General features: G+C 46.7%; 2 protein-coding genes and 1 pseudogene across 2 annotated transcripts; 1 reads left to right on the top strand and 2 right to left on the bottom strand.

The window, feature by feature from the left end:
- Nucleotides 1-1161: 1161 nt before the first annotated feature.
- On the top strand, nt 1162-2386 carry LOC114781176 (aquaporin-4-like). Its single transcript, XM_028967904.1, has 3 exons — nt 1162-1259; nt 2000-2197; nt 2309-2386. The coding sequence occupies exons 1-3, from the start codon at nt 1200-1202 to the stop codon at nt 2384-2386; spliced, it is 336 nt and encodes a 111-aa protein (XP_028823737.1). The 5' UTR covers nt 1162-1199.
- On the bottom strand, nt 2317-7700 carry LOC114781142 (nicotinate phosphoribosyltransferase-like). The gene is given in 14 exon segments (XM_028967857.1): nt 2317-2590; nt 2676-2783; nt 2879-3033; nt 3441-3543; nt 3635-3715; nt 4936-5020; nt 5181-5321; nt 5444-5637; nt 5732-5835; nt 5906-6036; nt 6098-6180; nt 6258-6385; nt 7503-7658; nt 7661-7700. Coding segments are annotated over 14 exon segments (1581 nt in total). The 5' UTR covers nt 7692-7700; the 3' UTR covers nt 2317-2509.
- Nucleotides 7701-8957: 1257 nt separating this feature from the next.
- Nucleotides 8958-11623, bottom strand: LOC114781163 (UPF0598 protein C8orf82 homolog; annotated as a pseudogene).
- Nucleotides 11624-11978: the final 355 nt, after the last annotated feature.

Here is an 11978-nt window from a genome sequence, read left to right as displayed (position 1 = left end):
CCATTCCTGCCTCTTAGGTGTTTTTTTCTTCTTGCTTTCTTGTTGCTAGGGTTGTTTCTAAGGAAGTTGGATATCCGCTTCTAAACACCTCCACAACACATTTGGCAACAAAGAGGCAGAACACACACAAAAAGCACCGTGGACGGCGGATCTGCAGTCTCACACTCACATTCAAACGGAAATTCATTGGCACTCAATATTCAATCAGATCATGAGATTTGATATTACATTTTGCAACTGGAAATTCAATGTCCAAAGGGCTGATGCAATCCTTAGTTGTAAAAAAATTTGCAAATTGGTTAGCAATTCAGTGATTTCTTATTCTATTTATTACTTTAATATTTTACATTTATAAAGATTGCATCAGCCCTTTGGACATTGAATTGCCATCTGAATAAATGTGAATGCAATTCAGTGAATTCTATTTTTTATTCAAAAAAATTTGAAATTAACTAGGGATTACCTCAGCACTTTGCACATTGAAGTGCAAAATGTAATATCAATTACATGCTCAGATTGAATATTGAATTGACAATTGAATATTTGTGCTTAAAATATTCCACCCTTGGCGGGCCTATACAAAGTCTGACTTTTCACACAGTAAACTTCCATGAACTCACACACAGGGACCTGCAGGTGTGTTGGACAACACAGAGAAGGTTAAAGGTCAGCCAGTGATTTACAGGAGCTCGGTTGTAGCTGTCTACCAGACTTCCACAGCCAAAGAAACAATTTATGATCACAGTCACTTAAACTCAGACGGAGCACAAAAAATGTGAGAAATCTTTATATATATTGAGCACTATAAGCACATATGCATGTTTCTGAGCACCTCCGGCGATACTCACTCATTAATCTTAAAGCACTTAGACCCCTTAAATCTTCCTCTTGTAAGTCGCTTCTGATAAAAGCTTCTGCTGAGTAAAGTAAAGTAAAGTAAAGTAAATACGTAGGACCGGACTCAAGGTCCTGGCTGGGACAGCAACATTTAAGACAAGCGTTAAGTCCATTTTAATTTGAATTCGGTTTACAATTGGACCACGTGCAAAGAGAAAGACGACGCAACACCGGCGGGTAAATCGGATGAAGTTCGGCGCGGGTCCGTCAGCTGGCTGGCTGTACGTCTGCGCGTTGGAAATAAACTTCTGCCACTATCATTTCCTGTCTCCTTCTGCCAGATCCCTTTCACTGGAGCCAGTATGAATCCCGCACGATCCTTTGGACCTGCACTGGTCATGTCCATCTGGGAAAACCACTGGGTATGAGCGCCCTCACTGTCACATGTGTCCATGTCATGTCAGCATCATTTCGAGATTTTTCAAGATTTCAAGGATTAATAAAAACCTTGAAAGCACGACACATGTACAGTGCACCCAGCACTCATGGCATCGCAGTATTTTGTTATGTTACAGCCTAATTCCAACATGGATTAAATTCATTTTTACACACAACACCCCATAAACACAACGTGAACACGAGGTTTTGGCAAATTTATTAAAAACAAAAAACTACACTTTGTTACATGTACAAAGTGACATTCCGAATTGAGCTCAGGTGCCCCCCCCCCACACCGTTTCCCCTGATCATCCTTGAGATGGTTCTGCACTCTTCCTAGAGCTGGCCGGCCACCTACACTGGCCGATCATTGAAGAAGGGCCTTTAGATTTGATGGTCACTCTGTCAGAGCTCCAGAGGAGAAGCTTCTAGAAGGACAACTCTCTGCAGCAACCACCAATCAGTCCCGTACGGTAGAGTGGCCAGACGGAAGCCTCTCCCTGGTAAAAAGGCACATGGAGTTTGCCAAATGGAACCTGAAGGACCACGAGAAAATTTGGGCAATTCTGAGGGAATAAAAGGAATTTATTCCATTTTGGAACAAGGCTGTAACATAACAAAACGTGCTAAAAGTGATGACCCGTGAAAACTTTGTACATGGTGCTGGAAGTGGCGGTGCCTGCCGGCGTTTTTAATCCACCTGAATACATTTTACCTACCTCAGGTGTACTGGGTGGGCCCGGTGATGGGCGGAGTCCTGGCCGCGGGTTTATACGAGTACCTGTTCTGCCCGAACCCTCGGCCGAAGCAGAGCTACGCCCTGGTGGCGTCGGCCGGCGCCTTCCCCTGCGCCTTCGGCGAGAAGCAGACGCCCTTCACGGTGCTGGACGTGGACCGAGCGGAGCGGCTCGACAGGAGGAGCGTGAGCCCACCGGGGGGAGGTGCTGTCATCAGTGTGACATCACACGTACTGGTTTACAGTCTTTTTATATTCCCATTTGGGGTGTGGTGTTCCCCAAATGAATTTGTACAGCCACAGAGCACGTTCAAAAATTCCTTTATTAGTTTAGAATTCTTCAGCAGCATCTGCAGCAGCCTGTACAATGTTTGAGGTATCAAAAAATGAGGTTAATACGTCATTCAGCCATTAAGGCATTGATAAGTCACGCTTATCAATGATAAGTCGACTTGTCATTAGTGATATTTCCCAAAACCACGTCTGGGTGACAAGTTCTCAGCAAGGCAACAGGACGGGGCTGACGCTTCCTGTTTTGAGGTCACAGAATAGTTGGTGGAGCTTCTCAGAAATGGCAACCTGTAAAAACAAAAGTGACGAAATGTTACAGATGGTGTGTTTGTGTAAAACAGTGTAAAAGTGTGTGTGTATGCGCAGTACACACCGGGTACTTGTCCGGCTGCTCCAGCCGTGTGTATTGGGGGTGTAGCGCATTGATGGAGGTCTGGGCTCTGGCTCTGCTCTCCCCCAATGAACTGAGGGGACATATAATCTACACACACACACACACACACACACATTCCTATAACATCAGCAGTCCACAGACACACAGGAGTAGGAGGAGACAAGGAGGAGGAGTCTGTTCACCTGTCCATTAATGAAGACCTTCTGCTGGAGATTCATCACCTGAGCAGGTGTGACGCACAATGGTGGCTCCTGTCCTAGCGGGTGACACCGCAGTGACACGCCCTTCTTAGGCTCCGGCTCTCCTGACAAGCATAACAGATCCAAAAATGGCCGACCTACACAAACAGGAAAGAATCAGTTATGGAAAATAACTTCATATTCTGTGTGTGATAAAAATACTGATAATAATAATAAATGTTTTTCCCACTGCTTTTACACACACACACACACACATTCCTGCTTTTCTCTCTGTAAATTTCCATCTCGTCCCACAGGGTCTGTGTGATTGGCTGATGCCCCACCACGGCCCTTGGTAATTATAATAAAGACAACTTCTATTTTAATATTTGTGAAATGTCTGTCTGAGTGAAGACATTTACATTTACAGCACAGACATTTACATTATCCAGTGTGTCTTGTTTAGGGACACGATGGTAGTAAGTGGGTCTTCTGGTTCATACCCACTAGACTACTACCACCTGAAGAGAAGACATGTGTACCCGTCCTTACCCCAAACACTCACCGTCCGAGTCCATCAGTCTGTACACTGCTTTCCTGCCGGGCAGGGTGCTTTTCTTGGGGTCCTCGGTCAGCTTCATTCGGGGTTGACCGCTGATCTCCACCAGCTGAGGAGAAACAGCTAAACTGGTTCAGCCAGAAACACTGTCAATAAAGCCTCTTTCCCTACTTCCGCAGCAGCTACGGAACTCCACGCACCTTATACACGCAGCCCAGCGAAGGCTGGCGACTGCAGGTCACGAGGTGAGTCCCGACCCCCATCACGTTGATCTCGTTCTCCTGACAGACACACACAATGGTATCTTCTTTGTATTTATGGATGTGTTGCAGAAAAGAAGATCGGTTTAAAGGTCCCCTGACATGAGATTTTTTTTTGCTTTTATATCGGCCCCCTAATACTGTGTCTGAAGTGTTTTAGGGGGCCTGAGTGAGCGTGAGACGGAATGTATGCTTTTTGGTGGTGGTGACCCCCCGTATTGACCTCGCTTCTCTAGCCCCTTGTGTAAAATCATTGATTTCATATCAGGAGTTAAGACGGACTCCACTCTGAATGCACCGGTGAACAATATTGTAAAATTGTGCTTTTATTCACCAAACTCAAGCCAGTCCTTTCCAAACGAAATCTGGAAACAGTGATTCACGGTTTCAGTACGTCCCGCCTTGACTTCTGATCAGCCAGACATCTCTAGCTCGCCTACAATTGGTACAAAATGCAACTGCACGTTTTCTCACTAGTTTTTCTTATTAGTGTTTAAATCACTGAACGTCTTAGCTCCGTTCCTACACTCCACCCGTTCTCTCGGGTCTTCAGACCAGAGACTACTGTCTGTTCTGCGGTCACATGACAAGCTCGGAGGTGATTTTTTTTTTTTTTATGTACAGCACTTTGGTCAGCTCCTTTGTTGTGTTAAAGTGCTTTATAAACTGGTACGGTACAGTAGGGGAGGGGTGGGAAATTCTCTGGGCAATAAAACCATGAGAAATGGGAGGTAACCTTCCCCCTTTGGCCAAAGCACTCTTAACACCACTGCAGGACCACAGACAGGCTGGGGAACTCGTATTAATGTTAAATCATCTCATGTCAGGGGACCTTTAATTAAAAGCTGAACTTGGGAAGCAGTTTTTCCCCCTCACTTGTGTGTTGGAACCCAGTTCTACCTACCATAAAGTCCTTAAGCCACACCCACTGTTCAGACCTGTGACAATGAGTTTCAATAAACAGAGAAATCTCAATCACACGACCAAATCTCCAACAAAATCAAGTACTAGAACGTGCACAAAATGCTGAATGCCAGGGTTGGTGTCCACTGATGTCCACTGACATACCCTGTTTATACCAGAGTGTAGAGAACGGTGGGAAGCGAGAGAGGAAAGGAGCTTGTTCTGTGCACGCCCATCTACTGGGCAGCAGTTTGGCTTTTTAATTACACTGTTTTGCATACTGCCATGGTGCCTAAGGGTCAAAGGGTGTTAGAAATGGGTGAGGGGTGGACTCTGACCTTCTGTCTGAGCTCAGCGAGACTCCCCTCTGAAACGCCATTGGAGCCAACAATGATGAGAGACTGGAACTCAGGAAAATTGAAACTACACACACACACACACACACACACACACAGTATTAATCACTTTAAATCTTCATCACAGTGTAAAGACACAGGGCAGCTCTGTACAGACAAAACTATTAAAAGTGCACAAGTGCACATGCGGTGCGTTAATAAAACGGCCGAAATAAGCGGTCACTCACTGGTCACTGCACCGCCTGAAAACCCCACGCACTTCCACTGACTGCCTGCAGAGGTCCCCGCTGTCCAGCCGAATACCAACCGGCCGATAGCCCAGCTCACACAGCGCCAGAGCCACGGCGCAGAAGCATGGCAGCCCACTGCTAACACACACACACACACACACACACACACACGAGTCAGTGTCACACGACCCTGTCCAAGATGCAAGAAAGGTCTCCAGATGAGTAAACGAAGACCACGACCATAAATAAGAAACACTTACCACTGGACGCTGTAGCTGTCGATCACCGGCAGGAAGTTCTGTGGGTAAGCGATGCCATAGGACAGAAAAGCAGCAAACTCCCCCTGACGGATGCCACCAGACTCCGCCCCTAAAAGCTGGCGCACACGCCTCAGCCAGCCCACCGCGAGGGACACCAGGTCAACAGGGTCACCGCCGCTGCAGGGCATCAGTGTCTAAACGCACACCGACACGTCCCGTCAGCTTCCCCTACAGGCACGAGTCTGGTACGCATGGTTCCGGGTGGAGTCGGACTCACCCGGGACACACCTCCTCCAGGCTGGAGAAGGAAGTGATGTAAGAGTGCGCCATGGTGCCAGCCACAGGAACCCCAAACAGACGCCCGGCCAAAACATTTGAGGTCAAATCGAACCCTGAGACGGAGGGACGGAGGTTTACTCGTGTTGTATAAAAGAGCACGGTCGAGAGGCGCTGAGTAATGACCTCCGATGTGCGTGTATCGGGAGGCGCTGAGACCCCCGTCTGGACCCTGCGCCCGCCTCAGGCCGAGCTCCATCAGCTTCACCGCAGGTCCAGCAGCCAGTCGGAATCTGGCAGCGTTGCTGCACACCAGGCTGAAAATAAAATACGCTTTACGTGCTGCATGTTTGTGTGTGAGTTGTGTGTCATATTTACCTGGCGTAGTTGACCATGCACAACAGGCTTGTCTCAAGAAGCTGGACAACAGCGAGTGGACCAGACACCTCCAGCAGAGGGACCTAAACACACACCCGCACACAGACACTCACACACAGGTGGGGAAAGGGCGTGTTTTTGTGACCTTTTGACCTCCCACCTTGCCAAACATAGCCGTGCCCTCTGGGACTGATGCAATGGAGACAGCAGAGCAGTCCAGGCCAGTCAGGAAGGAGAAGAAGGCGGGGTCAGTGTCCTGGGGAAGAACCGACTGGAGATATGCAACATCTACACACCACACACACACCACACACACACAAATACATACAAATTAAAACTGGACCTGAAGGGTGCTGTAGTTCTAGATCCTGGTCAGAAGGTATAGATATAAACAGTTGATGTCCCATTCAGCCTCTCATGCTGCAATACTGCTGCCATATCTGGACGGGGTTCCAAGCTCATTCAACCACGCTTCTCTGACGGTACGAGCAAACATTTACGCCACGTACAGCTATAAAAATGACAAAGTGAAGTGATTGTCACATGTGATACAGCAGCACAGCACACGGTGCACACAGTGAAATGTGTCCTCTGCATTTAACCATCACCCTGAGTGAGCAGTGGGCGGCCATGACAGGCGCCCGGGGAGCAGTGTGTGGGGACGGTGCCTTGCTCGGTGGCACCTCAGTGGCACCTTGGCGGATCGGGATTCGAACCAGCAACCTTCTGATTCCGGGCCGCTTCCTTAACCGCCAGGCCACCACTGCCCCAGCTGTTATAACGAAGGATCAAGGCATAACATTTCATACGATTTTATTGTATCATCTGGTATGTTACGAAATTTTGTGTTCAAAATAACGTTATTGTCACAGACAAGAGCATCAGTCTTCTCACCCCCATCCCACAGGATAGTACTGTTCTGAAAACCGGTAAATGTTGCAGTTCCTAACAAATGTATAAAAACCTGGGCTATCTAGTTTTCCCAAGTAACTAGATGTTCATCTTTCATGTTAAATATAAAAAATAATTTCCTTGCACAGCTCATTGTCTATAATTCTCTACAAATCCATACAACTGCCTGTTGCGTTGGATAAATGTGTATATGAATTATGATTGTAATTATGAAGACTGCCAGTGTCTTTCAGTGAACATTGCTGACATTTTTAGTGGTCTTTGTATTTGCAGTGTTCTGCATGTAGCAGTAGTTTAGTTTTGGTTTATTTCGAATGAAAAAAATAGCTATAAGCAGATTACATTTTGAACATAAAAAATAAATTTATTCGCGGCTCGGTCGTAAATACACGTCTGAAGAACCAAGACAATAAATAATTCCCTATTCCACCTTGGCCCTGTAAAAGGGGCGCCTGCCCCTCCCAAGATGGCGGCTCCGCGCATGCGCACTCACCGTCCTCCGTCAGCCGGAAGTTCCGCAGGAACAGCAGGCAGTCGCTGAGCCCCGCGAACAGCGAGAAGCCGCCGCCGAACGGCGCCTGGCGGAAGAACATCTCGAAGGCGGCGGGCTCGTCGTGGCGGCCGGCGCGCCAGTAGGCGTACGCCATGTGAACTGGTACAGGTCCGTCAGCAGCGGCGGCATGCGAGAGCGCAGCGAGAGCTCGGCGAGGTCACGTGCATCACGGACGGGCGCGGCCATGTTCGGTCCTGGAGCAGCGGCGCCCCGCCCCTCTCGTCCGCCCCGCCCCTCTCGCCCCCCCGCCCGCCTGGCCTGGCCGCACGGCGCCCTTTACCCCGATTCTACACACTCACCGTCTCCTTCTGGACATATTTCATCTAACTTATTGTTTTATTAGGTACGGATGCAACAGAAAAAGGAAAGTTAACCTACATACCCATATGACCTAAATACTGTACAGTATTTAAGCTTTAGTTTTAGTTTAATGGGGGTCTGTGTGAACCGTTATTTCAATACACGGTATACTGTGTATATTGTCTTACTAACAATAAACCAATCTTGAATCTTGAATACATTATTAACCTTGTAACGCGAGCCATACCACCATGGCTTTACACCCCCAGAGGTCACGAGTTTGAATCCGGCCGGATTTGTGTGTGTGTGAGTGTGTGTGTGTGTGTGTGTGTGCAGCTCTCATGCTCTTTCCTCCAGTTTCCTTCTACCATCTAAATGGATGCACCTAGCAACTGTAAATCAAGCCAGGAGTGTGTGGGTGGATGGTGTGTGACTGGGTATTTCAAAAGGAAAATTCTACGGCCTTCGAGGTGTGATTTATAATAATGGTTATAATTTTTTTTAACATTTATTTAACATGAACAGTCCCATTGAGATTAGAAATCTCTTTATCACAGGACATTTTAAATGTGTATTTTTGCCCTGGGCATTTACATTTACAGCATTTACCAGACCAGAGTGACTTATCCAGAGCGACTTACAATTTGCAGGGACAGTCCCCCCCTGGAGACACTCAGGAAATCGTATAATTGATGCATTGCGATGCAAACATAAGCGATTCTGCATGGACGCAGTGCAGAACATAATCGATTCCATCATAATGGGCGTCGGCTGGTGATTCTTGTTTAAAAAGTCGCGCCGGTAGTGAACGTGGTGCCTGATCTGAGCTGCAGCGTCGGTCTGAAAGCGGCTTTACATTTTTGTTCCAAAAACGGTCTGTGTTCAGTCCCGTGCTCACCTGACGCCGCGGACGTCTGTATCGGCCGTTCTTTGGCTTTTTCTGCTTTTCTTTTGCCTTTTTCTATTGTAGGGTGTTCTGCAGGGTGCTAGTAGCCTAGCAGGTAACACACTCGCCTATGAACCAGAAGACCCAGGTTCAAACCCCACTTACTACCATCGTGTCCCTGTAGAAAATGTGTGGGATCGAGGCACTGATAATCATAGTTGAATTTAATCAATTGAAACAAATTGTAAGACAAGTGCAGGTTCACACCTCTATTAAATATATTAATATGGTGCTTTAATCAGCTAAACAACACAAATACGCAACATATGTCATTTACAAAAATATATGGAGTACACCTACAGATCTCACAGTACATTTTCGGGATTTCATTTAGTCTCTTCCACATCAACTGCCGTGACCTCTGATTGGAGGAAGTGTCTTGCAAGCTCATTAGTCAATCTGTGCCGTTGCCCCGCCCAGGTAAAGTGGGTGGGGATTCTATTATCATACAGGAAGTGACCACTAAGCTGGTATGCCAGGGAGGAGCGAACCAACCCAATGCCACCACCACTCTGAGGCCCCGGGTGGTACAGCCGGCCATTGATTGGCTGGATGAACAGCGACTCCGGACGGAAGGGGACGTTCAGCTTGGGTCCCCCGCCGCAGTAGGACAGGCGCTCTGGCCCCGCCCCGGCGAGCAGGTGCGTGAAGACGACCGGCAGGTCGTCGCAGCGCAGGAAATTACGCTCTCGGCCACAGAGAGAACAGGAATGGGAAGTCCGTGCTGGTAGCGGCCGCTGGCGTTGGCCGCCAGTCGGCTGAAGAAAACACCAGGAACTCCTGATCTACGGAGAAAGAAGTTAAAGTTCCACAACGATCCACAAGCAAAACAAGCAAAGCCTGCTGTACAGTCCATTTTTCATCTTTGTTCAGGATGTCGATATGCAGACATGGTGCTAGAAGAACTCTACACACATCATGTCCTTGTTTCAGGACATTCTGCGACAAGCGCTTTAGGTAAATCGGTATTTGATCAGGTTTTTTGGTATCTCACACTGTGACATTTTCCTTTTTACTAGAATACAGTTTTAATAAAGCAAATTTTAATCGTGTGATTACAAAAAAACTATTTACCTTTAAAACATGTGATGAAATTCTTCACCTTTGTGTCGTCCAAAAACAGCTGTGCAGAACAAGGAGACCCATCAGAACCGACTGAAGGCCCCTTAACATCTCACTCATAACATTTACAACATGTTCAATTACAAACTCCATCAGGTATTAAGAATATTCATCGCATTAATCGCACAAGAACATTTGCAACGAAGTGTAACATTTTTTTCAATTTAACAAAGGTAACATATTGTAAAGTCCTGTTATTTTAATTTCTGGAAAAAATTAATTTAAACTGCATTTCAAACAGAGAAACCAAAATAATATCTCTAAAATAAAATTGGGCAGACTTAAAAATATACAGTACAGGCCAAAAGTTTGGACACCTTCTCATTCAACATGTTTTCTTTATCTTCATGACCATTTACGTTGGTAGATTCTCACTGAAGGCATCAAAACTATGAATGAACACATGTGGAGTTCTGTACAAAAAAAAGGTGAAATAAGTGAAAACATGTTTATATTCTAGTTTCTTTGCTCTGGTTACTGCTTTGCACACTCTTGGCATTCTCTCGATGAGCTTCAAGAGGTCGTCACCTGAAATGCTTCTCCAACAGTCTTGAAGGAGTTCCCAGAGGTGTTTAGCACTTGTTGGTCCAGCTCACCCCAAACCATCTGGACTGGGTTCAGGTCCGGTGACTGTGGAGGTCCAGGTCTCCACTTTTGTTAAGTACAGAACTCCACATGTGTTCATTCATAGTTTTGATGCCTTCAGTGAGAATCTACCAACGTAAATGGTCATGAGGATAAAGAAAACACGTTGAATGTGAAGGTGTCTAGACTTTTGGCCTGTACTGTATATTTTTTAAATACCATTTTAAGTACTTTTAAGTACATTTTCAGAACGGTGTTGTCTTTAAATAATCCAGACAAAAATTTCAACATAAAGTGCAGTTTTGTTCTTTTTGAGCAGCGCTTCCCTTTGCTGGAAAAACTGAGCGCATCATGGCGCTTTGGGGACTTTGGAGCAGGAAAACCGAATCTGCGTCGACATGGAACCTGCTCCTGTACACGACAGACCCACATGGAGCTGATCAACTGCAGCAGTGCATTGTGGGATCTGTAGTTTGTCTTTTGAAATGAAATTTGCCTCCGATCAGTCCCAGCAACGCGCTTTCTTCTCATTTTTGTAGCTCTGATGTGTACATCAGTGTAATCGGTGTACCAGAAAATCGTGCAAGAGTTCCCCCTTGCCCGGAAAGAAAAGTGTGATTAAATGGGGTCATTTTTTTTCGAAATAATTAATCGCAATCAACGCGTTAATTCCCACATTTGGTAAAAGGTACGAAAATGTCTAATTCACTTTAAAAGGGAACCCCCCCCCCCCCATTCCCAACTACGCACCGTGGAAATACTTTTTTTCTCAGAATAGTAAAAAAAATGGGGAAATGCATGTATATTTATATAATGAAATAACACGAATAAATCTGACGTTTGTTATGCATTTGAGTTGGTTTTTAATGCGACCCACCAGGGGGCGCTAGTGCCCGTCCGCGTTATTGCGCCTCTGGGGGAGGGAACGAGCAGGGCTGTTCGCTCCTACCTGCCCCTGGTGGTCTACGTAATAGAAGTACTCGCGTACGCGGGGTTCGGGCCGCTGGCCCTGCGTGTACGTCGCGGCTCCTCGGGCGACCGTGGACAGGACGCGACGCAGGGCAGGCGGGGACATGGCGGGTCCGTCGAGGAACGTGAACAGCGTGGCGCAGCTCCGGGGGGGAACGCGGCCCGCACACTTCAGTTCCGCCGTAACGATGGTTCCGTCCCGCGGAACACGAAAACTACAGATCCCATAATGCAGCGCGTCAGTTGGGCTCTGAATCTGCAGGTTCCACTAGAGATGAGCGATACCACAGCAGGTAAAAATCTGATCATTTATACAGAAATGTATTATTTAGAATCTAAATAAAAAGTGTTGTCCTGCGGCGCCTGCCGGGAAGTTGGGGCTGAGAAAGTTGGCAGCAACACCTGCATCTGTGACCCGGATTGAAGATGATAAATAATACACGATAAATAAAGGTGCTTTTATTCTTTTATCCGCTCTGTTGTTTCTGTAAAAG

The sequence above is a fragment of the Denticeps clupeoides genome, unplaced genomic scaffold (genome assembly GCF_900700375.1).
Source record: "Denticeps clupeoides unplaced genomic scaffold, fDenClu1.1, whole genome shotgun sequence".
In the NCBI taxonomy this organism is placed as follows: Eukaryota; Metazoa; Chordata; class Actinopteri; order Clupeiformes; family Denticipitidae; genus Denticeps; species Denticeps clupeoides.
The sequence above is the reverse complement of the archived record's forward strand: the minus strand, read 5'-3'. Positions and strand labels throughout refer to the sequence as shown.

What these genes read in the sequence shown, in the direction of transcription:
- LOC114781176 (XM_028967904.1), top strand. Translation starts at nt 1,200, where the DNA reads ATGAATCCCGCACGATCCTTTGGACCTGCACTGGTCATGTCCATCTGG. An exon ending in CCATCTGGGAAAACCACTGG is followed by an intron (nt 1,260 to 1,999) that starts GTATGAGCGCCC and finishes TACCTACCTCAG; the next exon opens with GTGTACTGGGTGGGCCCGGT. An exon ending in AGCGGCTCGACAGGAGGAGC is followed by an intron (nt 2,198 to 2,308) that starts GTGAGCCCACCG and finishes GAATTTGTACAG; the next exon opens with CCACAGAGCACGTTCAAAAA.